Genomic DNA, 21,617 nt, shown 5'->3' on the forward strand with positions numbered 1-21,617 from the left:
GGCGGTGGGAAGGGCTTCTGGAAGGGCTGTGACGCAGGAGGAGCAGCGGCGGGGCGGAATGCAAACGTTTCGGGACCGCCGGGCCACTTTTGATGTCGTGGAACGCCGGGGACGGAGTGTTCTGGGATCGCTTGCCGGGAGCGGAGGCGGGTGGAGCGTTTGCCAGTCTGTTGATCCGAAGCTGCCTCCGCCTCGATCAGAGAAAGGACGGTTCCGCCTGCTTGTCCGCAGCTAGGGAACGCAACGCATTGCTGTGAGCGGACCGCGTCTGTACCGTGGCCCGAGGACATTTGATACAAAGGGCTCACCACGTGCAGAAAATTAGTTCACTGAAAGCAAGGCCATCGTTCGAGCCAAAACTAAGGGCAGCTCACAGCAAGTGACAAAAACATTTAAAAAATCAAATCAAATCCAACATGGGGGGGGGGGCGGAAAACGCCAAAAATCTGTTCTTGAATTCTGGGGATTGGAGTTGAATCCCTTGTGCAGAAATAGAATTAGTAAATTATCTTTCACAGTTTTACCTCCTAACCTATTCGACTGTTAGGTAAAATAGGGCAATCCCATCATCTACTTTACAATGCCTTTTGGGAGAAGGGCAAGATATGTTGTACGTTATATGCACCTGTTTCCTGTTAATAGGGTACTATGGATTATTAGTGTTACATATTTTGTAACCATTCAGTTTATTGTAATTCATAAAAAAAAACAAGAGCTCTTTTAATTCCTGTTACTCACAACCTTCTTTCTGCTCTGACACATAAGAAAAATCTGTATCCCTCCAATTTAAAATTTAAATCCCATTTGAAAGTTCATGATTTCAAAAGTTCAGCGATGCTAATGTAACTGGCCGACTTATCTTTGGAGTCCAGCACCTTAAAATCCAGCTGAGAAAACTTGTAACACTGGAAACTAGCAACCTTTAAGTTAAATTGCTGGGCAATGGCTACAGAACCACCAAATATTGTAAACAGATATTAGAGACTGCACATTCATGTCACCTCACATCCACTGTTTTTTTTTTTAACATGGGATAATTTGCACAAACCTGCCTAGATCAAGGATAGTGACTTGCAAAGTAGTAAAGTATTACAGGACTGTGCATGTTTCAAAATTACTTGAAAGAGGTATTTGAAACGCACAGGAGCACAGCACTTCTTTAAAGGTTTGTATTTTCAGTTCTCATTCAAGCAGTTGCATTTTTTTCAGGCTCCTGCAGAAAAAAGACACAACTGCTTTAAAGTGCTATGCTCCTGTGCATTCCAAAGCACCTGTTCATAATCACTTCCAAAGCAAGCACAGCCCCAATAAACTTAACTTGCAATTCTTACCCTTTTCTTTTAAAACAAGACAGCAATCAGGGTTACAGCATGTCCAAAACTATATAAATACTTATGGATACAAGAAAAATTCCCCAAGACTGCAGTTCTAATTCTGCATTCCAGTTCTGCCAAGCTTTTTCTTCCACTTCCGCTCTCGTTGGTGTACTTTCTTCTTTTTCTTTTTCAAACTCAGTTTTGGTTCTGGCTTCACCAGTTCTATCTCCATCGGCTTCTCTTCAGCTGGCGTTTCAAAAACTTCCTCAGTGGGATCTTCAGGAATAAGCGCTTTGTCTTCCGTATTCCTCAATTTCTGTAGCTGTTTCATATTTTGTTTTTCTCTAAATTTAGCAACTAGGGCCAGTCTTAATGCCCGACGATGCTATAATCAGAAAGAAAGCAAATTAGTATGCGTGCTATCTTAGGATTTTCTTTTAATCCATTCAATCGTGTCTGATTCTTGGAGACTGCCTGGACAGGTCCCTGCAGTTTTCTTGGCAAGGTTTTTCTGAAGTGGTTTGCCATTGCCTCTTTCCTGGGGCTGAAAGAGTGCCTGGCCCAAGGTCACCCAGCTGGCTTTGCGCCTAAGGGGGGCTAGAACTCACGGTCTCCGTTTCCAGCCTAGTGCCTTAACCACTACAGCAAACTGGCTCTATCATAGGAATTAGAAAGCTGCTTATGTCAAATCAGACTCCTGGTCCAGTTAGTTCCAGGCTTTATACAGCAACTGCAAAAACTCTGCAGGCCTTCAGATAGTTTTATGCAGCTGTACCAGAATGTTCCAGGGATAGAATCAGGGCTCCTTGTGTGCAAAGAACATGTTCTACCATTGAACTGCAAGCTTCTCCCTCTTACCAGTTCAGTTTCCAGAAATGTTTAATGAGTTAGCACCAACCAACTTGGATTTATACTTCACCTTTTGGCCAGGAGCTTAAGATAGTTAATGTAGCAATTTTCCTCCATCTTTCCTCCACAATAATGATCCTATGAGAGAAGGCTGGGCTAAGAGATGTATTGGCTGGCCCAAAGCCACCTAATGAGTTCCACAGCTGAGGATGAATTTGAACTTGGATCTCAAGTTCTACCCAACTTTTAAAGGTTGTGTATTACACTGTTGCTAGCCATATTACCTAAAACTATATCATTATGCAACTTAATAGTATTATGCCATGTCTGCTATATCAAACTAATAATGAACATGAATGTCACCAAAGGTCTAGACATCGAAATAGCATTGCACACTGCAACAAGACACTGAAGACTGTGCTAGTAGTGGGGTCAAGATCCTAGCTAGTAGTGGGGTCAAGAGGCTATGTTTCCACAAATTTTGAAATGATAGGAAATAATCTCCTCCTCCTAGAGAAAAATAGTATTTGGGGAAAATTATAAGCAGTACTTATATCCTGACAATGAAGATATTGTAGTAGTAGATAGCATCTGCCTTTTAGTTTCAACTTCAATTATTGTATTTGTTTCATGTGTAGGTGTCATGAGTACTGATGGTGAGCAGGAGGGGGCCTCTATCCAGGGGGGAAAACGCATGCGTAGTACTGAAGAGTTAAGCAGCCAGAGAGACACAGATCAGACCCGCCTTAACCTTTGGGGTTTATCTGTCTGGGTTTTTCCCATGCTTCTTCAGTTTGTTAGGATTTTCTGTCTAATGTAGCAGTAATAAAGTACTAGAGACCTATTCCTTGTCTCAGCGTGGTTCCTGGGTGTTAGGACAGTAGGCCTGTATATATGCACTAATAGTGTTCTTAAACGAAAAACCAAGAGTGAAACTTACCTCTTTAATGTGAACTTGCCCAAATTTGAAATAACTTTTTAAATAAATCGTGATCTCCCAGGGAACCCCTAGTGACCTCTCGTGGAACCCTAAGGTTCCACAGAACCCTGGTTGAGAACCCCTGTTCTATAGCTACAAAGATCAGGAAAGTGCAAGCAATGGTATTTCCTGTAACACTATTTTAGATCTGAGGGCTGTATATAGCATGAAAGGGAATTATCACTCTTTATACTGACTTCTTTAAATAAAGACCAAAGAAACTACCTAAGATTAACTAACAGGGGCAAGTGCTAATTCTGCAAAAGTCATTAGCAGACAAGCCAGCATACTAGACTATTAAGGAAAATAACAAAATACTGATAGTATTTTATTAATGGTTTCTATCTACAGGCCACAATGATTTAATTTGACACAGTCACAGCAACCAGGGTAAACAGCCAGGTGTGCAATAGATGAGAGACAGAATGGTACTAGGTGTTGGTCTAGGACAGTGAAGACCCAGTTCAAGTCCAGCATCAGCCCAGAAACTTGCTGGCAGACTCTGGACCAGTGACTCTCTCTCAGCCCAACCTACCTCCAACAGCATTTTATGCCAGAGGAGAAGGAAGTTATCCTCCCTTCTCCAGCATGAACCACTCTGAATACCTAAGAAAAAAGGCTAGATATATATCTAATCGATAATAAACACAAGAATATAGTATTACCATATTTGGAGACTGGTAATGAGGGTTTTCATAGAGGGTTTGTCCTCCAAAGCTGCCCTGGAAGATCCTGATTAGGTTCAGGACAAAACGAGGCCCAATTTCTACAAGGGCTCCATCTTCTTCTATGATCTGCAACCGAGCAGAACACGTGGTCTGGCATTTGAGATCAAAGTACTTAACAGCATTTACTTAACACAATGTGTTACATTTTTATTCTGATTAGAACTTTGAAGCAGCATGCCTATTTATTTGCTTTAATACCCTTTTCTATTGCCTATTTGTTTCAATGACCTTCAACCTCAGTGTATCCAAAACTTCCTGGTTTTATTATATAGCAATTTAAGGGCTTTTATAGCCTGAGCACCTGAGATTTAACCCATCTCTGCTCGACCCAGAAAAAAACTGGGCATTAGAAGTTCAGTGGAAAGTACCATTGGAAGATAAAGCCATTGTTTGCTGCATGAAATTGTATAGGAAGTGTTCCTTTTCTTACCATTCAGTGACTATGTAACAATCTTATGTGGCCTATCATTATACAAATCAGCGTGAGCAAGCCTCAAGTCCATACTTTCTGTCTTCACCCTTTGAACACAGCCATGACAAAAATCAAGTTTGTGTAAATGCAGTTTACCGTTATGTCTCCATAGATTTGGCAGCATACAAATAAACAAAATAAACAAATTCCAAGCTCTTTTGTTTCTTTAAATGAGAAATCATGAAAACCAGGTTTGCTGGCTTCTTTCGTTAAACTTCAATTAAATTTCACAATTTATCTCTGTTCGTACAAAATGACAAACTGAAAAAAAGATCAGTTAATTAATCAGAAGAAAAGCAATTCTTCCAGTCTTGTTGGAACTGTAGAGAAAAAAAAGAGGAGCAGGCAAACTCAGAGCTTGCCTAGGATGGCTTCTATCATTATCACTGTAACCATATGCACATTGCTACCTATACCATTGGCAAATTCAGGTTGCTGGCTTTTGCTGTTGATATCACCTGATAAATTTTATCCAAGAAGAAAGTTTTTTTAAAAAATAAATCATCCAAAGCTAGTCTGTTGAAAGAAAAAAATAACTCAAACAAATATCCATTTAGTCTCTTCTAGGTTGGGACTCTATGGTCCTGCTCTATGAGGCCAAACTTCAGGGCGTTCCTATCACAACTGTTGACTACAGCCCACAAGCAAAATGGGAACTAACCTGATAATTTCGAAACCAAATCCTCTCATCTGTGATGGAGAATGTGAAAATGTGGTCTACAAAAGGCTGACTCCTGGGATGATACTGTGGAGTACTAAAGATCTAGTAAGGGAGAAATAACAGTTCTGAGTAATCAAGGAGATCAAAAGATTTAGCATAATCCCAGATGGGTATCGCAAGGATCATACATTCCATTTGTCTGGTCCATTCCTTGCTATTAAAACAGTGTGAACACCAACTTATCACAAAGTCAGGCCATACTTTTTTTGTGTTTTCATAATCTGAAGACTCTCTATTCTCTATCTGTTGAATGCAACTTCAACATAAATTTTATCTTGGCCACTCTTGGTTCCTGCAGAGCATGATGTCAACTTGCTTACATTACAGGGACACTGAAAAGATGGACAGAAGTGTCAATTACAGCACATTTAGTTCAATTATGTTCACAGAAGTAGAGGCAAAACATGGAAAACCCAACTTCAGCTGAATTCTTCAAGTCTTACTGTTACTGTATTCCTTTAGGGACAAAGTCTTACAAAGACTAATATTAATGTTAAACATGCAGTTCCTACTGAAGCAGGAACGTGAGTCTTAGCAACCTACACTTACTAGTATTACACTTACTTCTTCTTCAAATATATATATAAAACACTGATCTAAGGATTCCAAATGTGCACAACCACATCATTATAGATAAGTAATATGTGGAGTCCTTGGTGCTCTTTGAGCCTTGTTGTTTTCTTGCAGATGTTTCATTGCCAGACTAGGCAACATCTTCAGTGCGAACAGGGAGAGGGCCTTGCTCTCTGTTTATACAGGCCCTCTCCCTGTTCACACTGAAGATGTTGCCTAGTCTGGCAATGAAACGTCTGCAAGAAAACAAGGCTCAGAGAGCACCAAGGACTCCACAGTTCAACCCTGAGCTACAAATATTCGCTTCGATAAGGAATATGCCATATAAACCACCCCTTAGGAATAAATAAATTACATACAAACCTGAATAAACAGCTCTTTCAGCAAAGCATAATGCGGTTTCTGATCAAAAACCTGTGAAAGAACAATAAAGGAATAAGGGGGAAAGCATGAGGATTATAGGCTATGTAGGAGAGTAGCCCAAACAATTGCAAATTTATTCTTACTGGGTCAAAAGAAAGAATCGGCCGAGAGCCTCTCAAACAGTTTCCAGTCATCTTCAACTCAGCCAGTGTGTGAACTGTAATGATATGAAGTACAATTAAGAATGTACTGTCTGCTACGTGGGGAAATTAAAGAAGTCTTTTAAAAGAACAGAACACTATAGCAGCTGATCATAATCCACAATGCTAATTTTTGCAAATATCCAACATAATTACAGTAAGCTTATTTCTTTGTGGATTGTTTGGAAGAAGTTAAAACAAAAGATAGTACTAGAAGATATCACTAGGAAGCTGTACTTACTGTTCTGGACTAAAAACTTGGCTGATGGTCCATGGGGGGCATTTGAAAGCCTAAAACAGATACAGAAGATGGTTAGGAAAAATAATTAGCATTTCCTTGGACTTACTAATTGGCCTAAGGTGTAATATTCTGAATGTATGAAACAGTCAATACATTTGCCAAGAGATGTCTGAAGGTGCCCAAAATGTGTGTATTAAAAAGGCTCTTGCAGTTTTGCCATTGTTTTGCTAGGCTTCATACTGCCACTGGAACAGTGCCACTTTGGCTTGTTTTTGAAGAAGGGGACATCCATCCCTCCAGGGGGAGTATGTTCCATGAAGTGGGGGCCAAAACAATAATGTATGTTTTATGTATGTTTCAAGTATACTTTTCGCCACCATTTCCCCCCTTATTTTCTGATGAAGACTGAACATCTAAATGATGTATCCACATTCCTTCTAGAACCTGTTATCTTACAGGAGACAATTCTAGGATAGCAGATTGTAACATTCTGGAGCCAACCTGGCACTTATCCTCATAAGTGTTGAGATACCAATAATTGGAATGTAATAATTGGACAGAAGTGCTCCAAATTAATATCTGTTCTCACCAAACGTAAAGATCTTGCTTCTTTTTAGCTTCAAAAAATATGCACTTATTGCAATTCTTCATTTCACAGACCTATACAAAGCAAGAAAAATAACAATATTCAGTCCAAAGAAGCATATATCATTGCTTTCAACTAATATCTAGAATATAAAAGGAACTGATGAGTGTATCTGAAACTCACTTGTGTTACTTTAGATAATGGTCAAGTTTGCAATTTCAGAAAGCTGCCATTGTGAAGCACAGTGGAAAGTTTAAGCCCAGGAAAAGCTGGATTTAAATTCCCACTCAACCAGGACAATCAATTAGTAACTTGGAAAAAGCAGAAAATTTATATAACTTGCCTCATTAATAATAAATAACTTGTCTTTCCTGTCCATTTTGGTGTCTGCAACAGAAATAAAAGCATATTTTAAGGTTACACAACTGCAACGCTTCAGAATTTCTTTTATAGTTACTGAAGATTCCACTGAAATTAATGTTCAAAATAGTTGGTTTGACACATTTAGTTTATAGGTGGTGCTTATTTCAATGTGATGCATGTGTTTCCTGTTTCCTAACTCCTTTGCTGAAATGAGCAAATAGCTCTCTTCAAAGCAATTAATTGGGAAAAACTGCATGTCTGCAGAAATGAAACAGGGTTTGTGTTAATATGCTGTTTAGCACACCATTTGCTACAGAATTTTGTACGGGCAGGAAAAAATCATAAGCTAGCTGGCATTAATAGAAGGCAGCAATATGTCTAATTATATCATAACTACCAATTCACTCAGTTTTGTTCCACTCCAATATCTTTCCAGAAACTAACAATTCTTAGTGCATAGATTTGCACTGGCTTCCATAAGTTGAAATAATTATTACCTAGCTAAAAAGACAGAGAGGTAATACAAGTAAAATCAGAAACTACCTGCTTTGGAATGTGGCATTAATGTACGCAAATCCTTCATTAGATGCCTTGTCCTAAAATTTATTCCTCTGGAAGAAAAAATGAGAACCCTCTCTTTGTTCTTCCATTTACCCTGGAAAACAGAAGCAATAGTATGACCCAGTTAGGAAGAAACAAACTAAAACGTTTAACCAAAGCAGTAGTTAAATACACTAATGGTGAATTATTTTGTGTCAAAGAAAACAGTACAAAAGTGATAAAGTATTTGAAAGAGGCTTCAATATCTCCATACAGATGTCCACAGTTTTATAGATTAAAAAAAAATCCAATGATTTAGTATGGTCATGCTTTAACACAAGTGTTTCTCAACCTCAGCAGCTTTTCAGATGGGTGGAGTTCAACTCCCAGAATTCTCCAGCCAGCCATGCTGGCTGGGGAATTCTGGGAGTTGAACTTCATCCATTTTAAGGTTGTTAAATACTACTCTAATGTGAGAAATATTTTTCTCATATTAGAGTAGTATTTTTTTCAGTGCCAAAGTCCAGGGCTCCATAACGGTACCTCCAATCACACACAAAATTTACTCTCGCTACTGAAAGAGAAGCACTTGCCAATAGCAACCCACAGTCTCCCAGGTTACTATGGACAGAGCTACGTTGGCTAAAGACCGCTTCCCAAAAGATAAGATGCAGGAGCCTTACAGTTCTTTCATTATACAGCCACATCATCAACTCGAAACAAAGTACCTTTAACTTACAGTTTCTCACGGAGGAAGCTGCAGCTCATCCCCGGAGCACCCTCGGCTCACCCCGAAAAGTACAGCCTTGTTCGAACTCAAAGCTCATTCAAATATTATTATTAAAATATTTCGGGGGAGGGAAAGGCAGGCAGGCGCCCCATTATACGAGCCCACATTCCCAGAAAGACTTTGCACATGCTCAGAGGTACAGCAGATGGCCCGGACCAGACTCGGGTGGTTCAACCCCGGGAAGAGAAGGGCTCAGAGGCATCAACCCGTCCACCCCACAAGCCCCCTTCGTGGCATCCACACCTGCGAGACCGGGGGCGGTATGTGGAACTCATCCTGGCCCGCCACGGAGGACGGGCTTTTCTCCGCCTCCTCGCACTCCTTCCCTTCCGAAGCTCCCTTCGCACGCTTTCTCTTCGGACCGGCCGCCGTTGCCTTGCCGGCCACACGCCGCCTCTTGGCCGCCGCCATTTGCCTTCTCCCAGAATACCTCCCGGTTCAACCGCTCTAGGAACTTCAAGAGCTGCTAAAAGAACGATGGAGTTTTTTCGCGCTCGTGCGCTGAGAATTATGGGAAGGTGGATGTACCCAGGTGCATTAAAGAATGTGGTAGGATGTGCTGCCGTGTTTTATTGATTACCTATTAAACCTAATAGTACAACAGGCTTAGTCCGTCAGGTTAAGAGTGTTTTCATTTTTAAAATATGCATTTCTTTTATTAAACTTTAGAAACATCACAACATTTCTTTTTAAAAGAGTAATGGCTTCTGGTGTTACATGTAAGCTAAACAGCAATATAACTACATATTATATAAAAACTATATGATTTAGGAAAAAACCTGCTGTATAAAAAAGGCGAATCAAGTGGCTGGTATGAATGTGTTTGCTGCCGCCAGGGGTGTCTATTCTGTTTTTATGGTTTTTAATTCTGTAAGCTTCCCTGGAGTCACCGTGTGTGAGTTGGGTGGCCTTATAAATCTGTTTAATAAATAAATAAATATAGTGAAGAGAAAAAATACTACTGAAAAACTGTATAAGGAAAACTATAAGAACCAAAGACTAGCAGAGGAAAAGAGGGGAGGTGTTCATTGTGCATATATTCTGCAGGTTTAAGGAGCAAAAAACAGAATAACTGCATCAACTTTTTGAACTGGTAGCGCTTCTAGCCATCCATAATTATTGCCCATAAAACTCAGGCACCCGAGATGGCGTGGAGCTAGAAAGAACCTAGTCCCTGAATTTGAAAAACACCCACTACCTTTGCAAAGTGGCTTCACTCCAGCCCCCATACGAGCCACGAGTACTTCAGGCAAAGCAAGAGGCGTTTATTAAGGGGGTGGTCAAGTCTTTATATAGGGTGCAGAAACAAATGATACATACATTTGATATATGTGATGTGTCAGCAACAAATCAAACAAGAAAAGACATTGATTAGACGTGAAAAAGACACATTCAAATAGGTTGCATCTCCTCCTTTCCTACTCAGAGTTGTTTCTTTAACACTTGCAACACTCAAGGACGTCAGCCCTATTGTTTGGCTGACATTCCCTGAAAGGGCTAGTTTTGGCACATTAAAGGAAATGGCTTTGGCTTAAAAGATAAACATGGTTTCCTGATCTTCAAAAGGAGGCATAGACTGCCATGCTAAAATGCTAGTATTACCTTTATTAAACTGCTAATAATAAAGCCTAAAGTTCTGCGTAACATCAGGAAGCACACAATGAATCTTTCCTCCTAATTTTCAGTGGGCATCTCCCAGTTGTGCAGCTAGGATGAAGGTCTCTGCACCACCATTGCAAGGCATGCTTGATCTAGACCAGTGTTTTATAAACTTTTTGCTCTCCCTTCCCACTTTTAAAAATTATGGAGGACCCCAAAAGAGATTTTGTTTGTATGGGATATATATATATCAATATTTACTGTGTTAAAAATTAAAATGGATGCATTCATAGAATATGTAAAAATCATGTAAAAATAATATTAAACCCATTAGATACTAACGTAAAATATTCTTCATGAAAAAACTCTTTGAAATGAGGACAGTTTCTCATTTTTGCAAATATCTTCAATACATGGAAAATAATTTTGATTTCACGAACCCCTGAAAAACCCCTTGCTGGCTAGGGAATTCTGGGAGTTGAAGTCCACACCTCTTAACGTTGCTGAGTTTGAGAAACGCTGATTCAGACTCCCAATCTGTTTGATCATAGAGGCAATGTAAGGGACGTGGGGGAAGCGAGGATGCTTTGCAAGGATAAAAACGGGTGGAGACGTCTAGAGAACGGTGTTGTGTAAACTACATTTAGTCAGATGGTCTCTCATCTCCCGCTTTTAATTGCTTTGGCTTCCTGTTCCTCGCGCCTTTTCTGCTCTCTGTAGAATGCTCCCGCCTCAGCTATGGATATACAGGTCGTTAAACCATAGAGACGTCAGATCACAGAGAGGTCAGCCAGGACCGGAAGTGCAATCTGCGTCGCCTTGAGCCGCTTTGGCTGAGGCATAGAGATGCTCGTTACGGCGTGTCGTAAAGCAGTTAATCTGCCTTCTCTGAGAGTCGAGTCTTGCGTTGGGGCAACTTCCAACGGTCAACGGTTTTCCTAGCATCGCGGAGAGGTTATCTCATATACATCTTATCTATACGTCATATATCCCTCATCTCTCTCTCTCTATATATATATATAGTGCCTTAGTTCCTGTAATGCTGCGGGTGATGAAGTGAGCTGTAATCCAATTTCAGTTTATTCCTGAACGAAAAGAGATATCTCTTATGAGCAAAAACGTCCACTTGGCTACTTTAGGGATAATTGAAAGGCCACATTGTGATTGTGCGTAGAGAAAAAATATATTACAGTAGTATAATAGCTGCTTAAAAATAATCATGCTATGTTGAGTAATGTCTCTTTCAAGTAACTCGTCTGTGTTTGGATTTTTACAGGTTTTTCTTGTAGAATTTCCGTATTCCTTCTTTGTGCTCTCCAAGGAGAGGTTTAAGGGGGCATCATTGCCATGCCCTTCTCAACCCAGCCTGAAACAGGTGAAGAGCAGAATGTTTTGGTAGCAACTCTTGATAATGTCAGAAACCTCTCCAATATTTTGAAAGCCGTTCATTTCAAAGACCACGCTACCTGCTTCATTACAGCAAATGGACTCAAAGTCACAGTGGAAAATGCAAAGTCTTTGCAAGCCAATGCTTTTATTCAGGTTAGACGGAGGGTTTCTTTTCTGCGGACTTACTGAGAAATTTCCGTTTGACTAAGGAATTAAGTGAATATGTGTGGCAACCAATAAGGCTTCCAAAAGAAATGTCATATTCTGATAAACAAAAGAAATCCTGCTGTAGTTTCTCAGCATATCTTATTTCCGGCACAGGGAACTCTTTATCCAGCACTGAGGTGGTTGAGCCACCCAGTCTGGTGTAATGTTATTCCAGCAGTGGGGTATTTTTTGATACACGTTTAATAACAAATATTGTACATTTAAAATACTTTTTATATATATTTATGCAACAGGAGGTATTTGAAAAAAAAAAAGTGGTTGTTCCCACTCTGCCGTGTGTGACTTTGTAGCAGGGTTTGCACTAGACTAAGCTAAAATGGGGTTGAGTAGTATCTTGTGGGAATCTCTGGTGTAGTGGTTAAGGTGCTGGCCTACAAACCAGGAGACTGAGCTCTAGGCCTGCCTTAGGCATGAAAACCAGCTGGGTGACTTTGGGCCACTCACTCTCTCTCAGCCCAACCCACCTTGCAGGGTTGTTGTTTTGGGGAAAAGAGACTGTGGAGTATTAGGTATGTTCGCTGCCTTGAGCTGACCTGTCTGTCTGTCTGTGTCTCAGGATAAAAATACTATTATTGTTTCATGCAAACAGTCCCATCACAGCGAGTCATACTGTGGTCTACATTTTTGAACGTAGCATGTTATATGAACATAGGGAAGCTATTTGGTGATTCATTGAACCTCAAAGCAGGGTCCCTGGAGGTTCACCATATGGTTTACCTCAGTGTCTCTACATTCATGGGCCACCCTAGCTTTGGATCCCCATATATGCCAACAGTTACTGGCAAAAGGCCACATACTTCCTCACTCACTGCTTCTCCATTTAAATTTTTAAGTAGCTATTTGAATCTTGTCTGGCATTAATGTGCTTTAGTGGCTTTGCTCCCATTTATTGTATAAGTACTATTGTTTTCGTGTTCATCGTTAATCACAGCATGGGACCAAATTTAATACAACATGAAGAAATTAAAGGTCATTTGTTCAACAAAGCCTTTCTTTAATCATCATAGCCTTGCTCTTTCTTGCATCTATTGTTGCAAATTATGTATCAGTTCCATGTGCTGTTTTGTAAAACTCTTTTTTCTGCTTGATTATTCTCTTATTAAACACCACTGGATAAAATAGCATTTTATACTATTTGACCTTCAAGTTTCTGGATTTGTTAATTTACAGGCAGGAATTTTCCAAGACTTTGTAGTGCAGGAAGAATCTGTGATGTTCAGAATCAATCTGTCTGTCCTTTTAGACTGCTTGACCATCTTTGGAACAAGTTCTTTGCCAGGTATTGCTTGAGTTTATCTTTTAGTGAATAATGCCAACTTGTCTCTTATTACCTTATGTTAATTATCCTTTGCTGTAAGATGAATTGTGGATTGAATTAGAAATGCCTCTTATTTGTCAATTTTAATATCAATAGGCCTAATATCTAGTTCTGAAATTCTGCTGATGAATTGATCAGGAGGCAGCATGGCAATTTTGCAGTGCAGTTCATGCATGTTTATGGAGAAGAAAATCCCATTATGTTCAGTGGAGTTTACAGCCAAATGAATATGGCTATGAGAGCCAGTTTGGTGTAGTGGTTAAGGCAGTAGGCTAGAAACTGGGAGACTGAGTTCTAGTCCCACCTTAGGCATGAAACCAACTGGGTTACTTTGGGCCAGCCACTCTCTCTCAGCCCTGGGAAGCAGGCAATGGCAAGCCACTTCTGAAAAATCTTGCCAAGAAAACTGCAGGAAGTTGTCCAGGCAGTTGCTGGGAGTCAACAATGACTTGAAGGCGCAAAAAAAAAAAGACCATCGTGCAGTGCTTCAGAGTCAAAGGCAGAAAGGTGCTTCAGAGGATGTAAGGCCACTTGTACAGCACCTGTCTGCAAGCCCTTAAATCAATTGCCTATTTTTCCAGGATCATGCTGCAATTGAAAAGAGCAGCTGCAGTCCTGGCAACAGATGCAGCTGCTTTCAAAAGTTCTGTTAGAAGCTACATGGGTGCCCCTTCCTACTCCAAAGCTCTATTTTTGCCTTTAAATCCAAAGTGCTGCCCAGCCCTACTGAATAGGTATAGTTAGAACTGCAATATTATAGAAGATTCTTTTTCATTTCAGGAACTCAAACAGCCCTTCGGATGTGTTACCAGGGATATGGCTACCCTCTAACTCTCTTCCTGGAGGAAGGAGGTGTGGTGACTGTCTGTAAAATCAACACTCAGGAACCTGAAGAGATTCTTGATTTTGACTTTTGCAGTACTAATGTTGTAAATAAAATTATCCTGCAGTCAGAAGGACTGAGAGAAGCATTTTCAGAACTCGATATGACCTGTGAGGTGCTGCAGATTACAATGTCTCCAGACAAGCCTTATTTCAGGTAGTAGAAATGGTTGTCCTAGGCTGATAATCATTTCTCGAAATCAGATAACCATGATCCTGAACACAGTGCAAACATATGGCATAAAATAACTATGTAGGTATGTAAGCTAAATATATGCAGAGAGGGCATGCTACGGACCCCGTCTGTAAGAGAATTCCATCTGGCGAGTCCAGGAGGCGGGCCTTCTTTGCAGCAGCTCCCACCCTTTGGAACATCCTTCCCCCAGAAGTGAAGTTAGCTTCCTCCCTCCTGGACATCAGAAAACAGTTGAAGACCTGGTTGTGTAACCTGGCTTGGAGTGGGGAGAGGAAGAGCCATTCTTGAGGCTGGTTAGTTCCCCAGTCCTGCCCAGTCTTATTGCCTTATGGGCTGAATTAGATCTGCCCTTACTTGGATTTTATTGTATTTTATATTTATTGATTATTGGTATTATTTATAATTTTATTGAATTTTAAATTGTTTTATTGTGAGCCGCCCAGGGTCCCCCATGTGGGGGAGATGGGCGGTGATAATTTATATGATAGGTAGGTAGGTAGGTAGATAGATAGAATATACTTTTAAATATTTTATATTTAAATATATATTTAAATTCAATCTTGGCTATGTTCTAGCAAAGCAGTCCTTCACATATCTAAAAGTAAGTCCTATCGAATTCCAGGGCTTTCTTCCAAGTATGTGTATGGAAAATTGTAGCTGAAAAGAATCTTGTAAGTAGCCAGTAGCAGAGGAGAAAGCTACTGCTTGAGATTTTGGAGAGCTGCCAAGTCAGAGTAGATCAGCAGTAAGCAACTTCTTTGCACCCAGTCTTGCAGATTTTTTTGCAGATGCTTATGCTTCTGAGGGCTTCAGAGGCCGTAGCAGTGATGAGGTTGGTGATACGACCAGAGGCTCCTGGGAGGAACCTGTTTTTCCCTTTTGGAATGAGATTGAGCGGAACCAGAAATTTTAACATACTTTCTATAGTGGTACTGGGAAAGCACTGCAAACATTTTATTTTTTTAATGTCAGAAGAACTAGTAGAAAACAGAAATCACTAGAGTTGATGAAATTGCATTTTGGGATGGTTCAGGAGCAGGACTCTTCTTGCTATTTTAAAAAAAAGGAAAAAACAGCTTCCTCCTTTTGGCTGCTTGCTGGTTTTTAATGGGTATAATGCATGTCACATGACTCTGCAAGACTTAAGTCCATTTTGCTCTTTAAATCCTACTAATCCTGAAATGAAAATGTAGTCCAGCTCTAGTCATTGTTTTCCTTTCTCTTCATATCCAGTTGCAACAGTTTCAAAGAAACATTCAGTATTTTTGAGACTTTGATGCTAAGCAGATTTCAGTAATTTAGAGTATTAATGACAAATACTGAAGTAGAGAGGGTTTGTTCAATTTTGTCATATACTGTATTTGCATATGCAACGTTGCTAATTTTGCTACTCAGTCTGGTGTGTCTTTCCTTCTTAAGATTATCCACTTTTGGGAATGCTGGAACCACTCACCTGGATTACCGAAAAGATTCTGACCTTATTGAAGCTTTTCATTGTAATCACACTCAGACAAACAGGTGAGCTACACCAGTACATTTACCTCCAAAGTATTGTAGTGGCCATTTGTATTATACAGCTGTTGATATTTATGTGTGCTAAGCTGCAGGTCCCTTGCCAGAAAGGTGATCAATGTCATTTAAGTAGAATTTTTGTAGCAGGCTTGGCAAAATTTCCTGGTATTGAGTGCCATCCATGTCAACTTACACAGTCAAAAAATTGATTTTTTTTTTTAAAAATGCCCCAAGTCTGAAATGATATTGAGAATCCTTTTTTTTAATAAGAATTTTATTAAGTTTCAAGCAAAGATAAAAGCTATAAAAAAACAAAAAACCACAAAAAAGAGAAAAAAAACTAAAAAGGTGTGAAAATGCAAGAGAAAAATTTTTCAAAGTTACAGAAAGATGTGACTTCCGACTTTTAACAGCAAGGATATACAAGGATTTTTCATAATCCATCCCTTACTCTATATTAAACCAAGACCACATTATTTCCACATTGGCACATTATAAAAATCACTAAGTACAGTTACTCCCTCCCATTACATTAAAAGAAAAAAAAAGAAAAATCCATATAAACCTAAACAACTTCCCCCTCCCCAAAGATCACATCTATTTAATCCCTTCCTACTACTATACATTTCTGTCTACTATAATAAAAATCAAACTAAAAAGCACATAAATTGTCTGCCATTATACCTATTAATACAACATTTTTAATTATCTTAATCTTAATAACTCCAAACCATCCAAGTAGACATTTTTTTTTCTTATACCTTATTAACAATCCAAGTCATCAAAGATTAATGAAATCAGCCAAACCTTAAAGGCAATCCAGATACATATTCTTTAACCCTTATCCTAATTTAAAATAAACCAGAGCTTTTACATATCCCCAAAATGTACGCAGCTTTTTTCATAAAAAGATCAAACAGCCCAACTGCCTCCCTCAAAAGCTCCGACTTCTCTTCAGAAAACCTCCCATACATAATAACGCCTTCTTTTTCATGGCCTTCCTGCAGAAAATCAATTTCACTTGTGGCTTGCAAATCTCTCTCCCTTAAATTTCTCCAACTCCACTATCCAATCTTCATCCAGCATTTCAACAGAAATCCCAATCTCACTCTTAGAAGAAACTTTTCTGCTACTGTTGAATTCCTCAGTTTCGTCCATGACATCCTCAGCCAGATGACACAATCTGGACCTCATATTTTCCACAATGTCAATGTCTTGCATAAAAACTTGGTAGGAATCAGAAAGAATCTGTTCAAAATCTTGGTGGAAGTCAGAGAAAATCTGTTTAAAATCTTCCATGTCTCACACAGTAGAGTTTGGCGCCCCCTAGGAGCTTAACCAGCGAAAGTCAAAGATACGAAAAAGTTCCAAAATGTATTAACACGAGCAAAAGTGAGATATGCAGACAGTTCCCCTGGGAAAGTAGAAACAAAGCTGAAGGTTCAAATCAGCCGATACAGCATGTAGGAAAATGCTAATATCTTCAAATTTAGTACAAAAATAATAACAGGGTGACAATTAATTACTCTGGATCCTCAGTGTTTGGAGGGAAAACAAAGTCCAAAACTTAAAAAGAATTTTTTTAAATTAATCCCAAAAATAATGAAAAGCACCAAGATAGCCCACTTCTCCTTTCTGTAGAAAGCCTCTCTTAGGCATTCTGTTAAGCATACTTAACAGGAATATAAAATGGGTGATTTAGAAATGGGGTGGCTGGTCTTAGTGTCCCTTTAAGGCTACAGCACAGCTTGGAAAATGGTGACGTCCCAGCCTCCTGGCTAGCTCTTACCACTTGAATGCCGACGCTGTTTGAGATCTTCTGGCTGCAAGCAGCTGTCCAGAGGACAGATGGGGTGATTCCAGGTGTTTTCCTTTTTTCGGAAAACACTCCCGGGCTTCAGGAAAACCTGCCTGAGCCCGAAAAAACTGCCGCATTGTCAGCTCTGCCCACTGAGCCCACGGGCACAGCTTTTCAGTCTACCATGTCCCCACCGGAAATCCAAAATTGAGAATCCTAAAATCTAGCAAGGATGTATTTAATTGGAGGCTTCCACAAACAGCTTCTACAAGTATCCTGGGAGAGCAGATATTTCATTGTCATCCCTTACAGGAAGCCACAAATCAAGATAGGTGTGTCCTTCCATGGTGAAGTTGTGTGAGTGTGCTGATCATACTGGGCTCATTTTAAATGCTGGGCAAGTGGGGCTTGAGCTGAAGACAAAGCATGAAGAGAAAGGATGACATTCCACTTTTTCCCCCTAATAATACTGTTCCTGAAGTTTTTCTTTTTTGAACCCAGACACTGGCAGTCACATATACCTGAGCATCACTCGCACTGATGATACCTAGTTGGGTAATGAAACGTTTGCAAGCAAACAACCAAGCTTGACATTACTGCCTTTCCTTTTTACAGGTACAAGATATCATTACTCAAGCCATCAATTAAAGCATTAGCTCTGTCTTGCAAGGTATCCGTTCGGACAGATAACCGAGGCTTCCTTTCATTGCAATATATGATAAGGAATGAAGATGGAGAGATATGCTTTGTGGAGTATTACTGTTGCCCTGATGAGGACATTACTGAAGCAGAACTGTAGCTATAATGAAAATGTTATTGAACGAACGCCTGAGAAAACAGTTTAATTCAAGACGATTGGGTAAGAAACAAAACAAGAAAAACCCAATGGAAATGGAGGTCAGAGTGTCCCTGAGCCGTGTAGGCTGGGGTAAGGAAAAATGCGGATGGAGATCAAACGCTTTTAGGTAGCTGCTCTCTGTGAATGCCCCTGGAGGAATGTGTTTAATGCAGTGGCTCATAGTCTAGAACGGAAATGCACATTTTTTTCCAGACAGAGGCTTTGCTTCACCTCCAGAAGGAGAGCAAGGCAAAGGCAAAAGTATTTTTATTTCAGTTATCTGAAAAAAATTAAAAATCACAATTACAAGGGGCAACTTAAAGGAGCTATCTGTAGCATTGGGGCTTACATACATGATACAGAAGTTAGGAAAGGGTCTCTGAAACAACACCGAGAGAGAGATTGGTTGTAGGCCAAACAGTGAGCCGCTAACTGAATTTCTGTCCTGGAGGAAGATTTGCCCAACATCAAAATTCTGTTCTGTCACCTACTTTTTGTTTGAATCTAGAAAGTGTCACAAGTTCTGAATGGCTATATTTCCTTTTTTATATATTGAGAAATACCTTTTCAGAAATATATTTAAATGTAACCATTTAATATTTAATTTTTCTTGTCACGATAGCAGAGCAGCCTAAATCTTGTTTCCATTTCTCCTAGTTTGAACTAAGGGGACACCCTCTTTCAGGCTGCCTCTCTCCCCAAGCAAACACAAGAAGAAAATCAGCACCACAGAGTGCTTGAGCAAAACAATGATTTTATTTCTGCTTTAGAGGCCAGGACAGAAGAAACTCTCAACAGTTTATAAGAAAATAGGTCATTGATATGCTTAGAATATGATTCAGGGGTGTGTGTATGTGTGAATGGGTTGGATGAAAAATGAAAGTGGGCAACCCAGTTTTATGTGATCTGTCCCTAATTCTGCCTTTTCTCATGGTGGCTTAATGGGAAGATACAGATGACCAGAAATGGTATTGGGGAGAGAAAACACTTTTTTCCCAGCAGAAAAAATAACATGGAAGCCTATAACTAATTTAAAGAGATTATTCTCAAATTCAGTTAGGTGCTGAGCGTCATTACAAGAATAAAGGTTCTGGGCAAAACAAGCACCATTTACTATTAAGCATCCTTTCCTCTGCTCACCAACCACCACTGGAAATCAGCACCACTGTCAGAAGCCCAAAGCTAGTTGACAGGACTTTCAACAGAGAGAGAAGCTGATGTACCTGCTTCAGTCAAAGAAATGGCCTAGATGGGAAACCTACCTCACGTTGATGTGTGCATGTAGTAAAACTGAAGTAACTCCCTTCCTGGTCATATCCTAAGGCTAAGCTTATGCAATGGACTAAACCCAAACTAAATAAACTGCATTATGGTGTAGCACAGTGGGTAAACCAAGTCATAATGGAAGGAAAAGTATCACTCAGTGCACAATTAAAATCAGGAGTCTGTCACCGCCTCCACCCCCTTTTTGTATGATTAAACATTACCACATCTTGTAGCTAGCTGGGTCATGCTGTAGTGTCAAACACTACTGCTAGTTCATGGGTATCTTTCTAAAAAGGAGGGATAGAAATTAATACTAAAACTGCCTTGCGGAAATCTAATCAAGAAATTAGATGCCAATTTTTCTTGTTGTATATTAGGCATATCTTTCCTGGTCTCCTATACTAGTCCTGCGTTGCCTAAAGATCTGGGATGGAGCAAATTAGTACTGCCTTTTTATCCTGTTTTAGACGCTTGGTTGATTTCTGTTCAGCAGGAAGCCTGCAGGAAAAAAGCAAAGAAAATTGTTGTAGTTAATGGGCATGTATCATTAAATAATAGTTAATCAGATTATACTGTTCTATTTCATTTGCTCTTTAAAAAGTAGAATTAAGCAACAACAGTAGTTTAGATACAGTACAAAACAATTATATTACAAGTAGTCCTCACTTAACGACCATTCATTTAGCAATCGAAGTTTCAACAGTGCTGAACAAATGGTACTTATGGCCAGTCCTCAACATTATAGCCATTGGAGCACCCCCATGGTCACGTGATCAAAATTCAGGTGCTTAGCAGCCATCTGCATTTATGACTACAACACACACTTCAACTCCCCCCACCAGCCTATCACACCCCCATCTCTGCCCTTTGGGCAGCTCTGCATTCTCCTGCCCCTGCCACCCTGTGCCCCTGCTGCCTGCAGCTGACCTTTGCTGTCTTCTTCCTCCTGCTGATGAGGCATGCTTGGCTTGGCCCTTCACAAGGCAGCTGCTAGCTGCGCACAGCATTCCCAAAACCTTTCCAAAGCCTCGCGCAACCTTCCCAAAAGCCTCAGGAAGGCTGTGTGTGGCCAGCTCCTGCCTTGCAGAGGGCCAGGCTGAGATTGCCTTGTCAGCAGCAGGAGGAAAAAGACGGCAAAGATCAGCTGGAGCGGCGGGGGTGGCAGAATGCAGGGTGTCCAAAAGGGCAGAGATAAGGGGAGATAGGTGGGGGGAACTGAAGCAGAGGCAAGCGTGGCAGTGCAGGAGAAGCATGAGATCTTTGCCTAATGACGGCAGGGTCCTCATCTAACAACCGCAACCAGGATTACCGAAACTGCTGTTGCTTAGCGGTGCGGTCACATGATGTTTGCCTAATGACCACATCGCTTAGCGAAAGAAATTCTGGTCCCAATTAAGGTCATTAAGCGAGGACTGCCTGTGACAATATGAGATTAGAAATAAAAAATTCTATCTCATCTTTTATAATATGTTTCAATATATTAAGAATTTCTAATAGCACAAGCAAGGGTTCTAAATTCAATTTTAAAAGAAAAGGGAGACACTCTTATTATGTGTCATAACACATTGAAAAAAGGAGACAATGCACAAAAAGTGATTCCCCGACTTAGCCAAAATAAAAAAAACTAAACATAAAAAAATTCAAGAAAACCCAGAGGAATAGTCCTGATATAAAGAAAAAGTGTTCACTTTGAATTTAGAAAGTGAAGTTTTGGGAAACTATAGGATGTAATTAAGAATCCACATTTTGTAAGTTGTCTGTATTTAACAGGCCAGAATTACCTGAAGGGAGTGGAGAACCATAGTTCCTTTTGCGAATGAGGATTTTGTTCTGTGAAATGGCCTTCAGCAATCTGATGCTCTCTAAGTTG

At 40.0% G+C, this 21,617-nt stretch overlaps 2 protein-coding genes across 4 annotated transcripts; one reads left to right on the forward strand and one right to left on the reverse strand.

Annotated features, from left to right (window-relative positions):
• Positions 1-1,405: 1,405 nt before the first annotated feature.
• BRIX1 (biogenesis of ribosomes BRX1) lies at positions 1,406-9,150 on the reverse strand. The gene is made up of 10 exons (XM_063295749.1): positions 8,965-9,150; positions 7,935-8,046; positions 7,372-7,415; positions 7,032-7,102; positions 6,443-6,492; positions 6,145-6,218; positions 6,002-6,052; positions 5,006-5,107; positions 3,810-3,938; positions 1,406-1,701 (listed from the first exon to the last, which is right to left on the reverse strand). The coding sequence occupies exons 1-10, from the start codon at positions 9,130-9,132 to the stop codon at positions 1,429-1,431; spliced, it is 1,074 nt and encodes a 357-aa protein (XP_063151819.1). The 5' UTR covers positions 9,133-9,150; the 3' UTR covers positions 1,406-1,428.
• Positions 9,151-11,165: 2,015 nt separating this feature from the next.
• Positions 11,166-20,890, forward strand: RAD1 (RAD1 checkpoint DNA exonuclease). Of its 3 annotated transcripts, none has more exons than XM_063295752.1 (7): positions 11,166-11,252; positions 11,597-11,862; positions 13,108-13,216; positions 14,036-14,294; positions 15,753-15,851; positions 18,259-18,621; positions 20,125-20,890. In XM_063295752.1, the coding sequence occupies exons 2-6, from the start codon at positions 11,668-11,670 to the stop codon at positions 18,440-18,442; spliced, it is 846 nt and encodes a 281-aa protein (XP_063151822.1). In that variant the 5' UTR covers positions 11,166-11,252; positions 11,597-11,667; the 3' UTR covers positions 18,443-18,621; positions 20,125-20,890. The 3 variants fall into 3 exon arrangements, with proteins under 3 accessions (XP_063151822.1, XP_063151820.1, XP_063151821.1); XM_063295750.1 differs by having other exon boundaries at positions 11,173-11,274; XM_063295751.1 differs by having other exon boundaries at positions 11,173-11,274; positions 18,259-18,502.
• The last annotated feature ends 727 nt before the right edge of the window (positions 20,891-21,617 follow it).

Source organism: Candoia aspera, chromosome 2 (assembly GCF_035149785.1).
Source record: "Candoia aspera isolate rCanAsp1 chromosome 2, rCanAsp1.hap2, whole genome shotgun sequence".
NCBI classification, from domain to species: domain Eukaryota; kingdom Metazoa; phylum Chordata; class Lepidosauria; order Squamata; family Boidae; genus Candoia; species Candoia aspera.

Bases quoted from the DNA above. Each gene is read 5' to 3' on its own strand.
- BRIX1 (XM_063295749.1), bottom strand. From the start codon at position 9,132: ATGGCGGCGGCCAAGAGGCGGCGTGTGGCCGGCAAGGCAACGGCGGCC. The intron at 6,219-6,442 runs GTAAGTACAGCT...ATATCATTACAG, and splicing joins CAAGTTTTTAGTCCAGAACA to TTCACACACTGGCTGAGTTG. The intron at 1,702-3,809 runs GTAATACTATAT...TTCTGATTATAG, and splicing joins ATTACCAGTCTCCAAATATG to CATCGTCGGGCATTAAGACT.
- RAD1 (XM_063295752.1), top strand. From the start codon at position 11,668: ATGCCCTTCTCAACCCAGCCTGAAACAGGTGAAGAGCAGAATGTTTTG. The intron at 13,217-14,035 runs GTATTGCTTGAG...TTTTCATTTCAG, and splicing joins TGGAACAAGTTCTTTGCCAG to GAACTCAAACAGCCCTTCGG. The intron at 15,852-18,258 runs GTGAGCTACACC...TCCTTTTTACAG, and splicing joins AATCACACTCAGACAAACAG to GTACAAGATATCATTACTCA.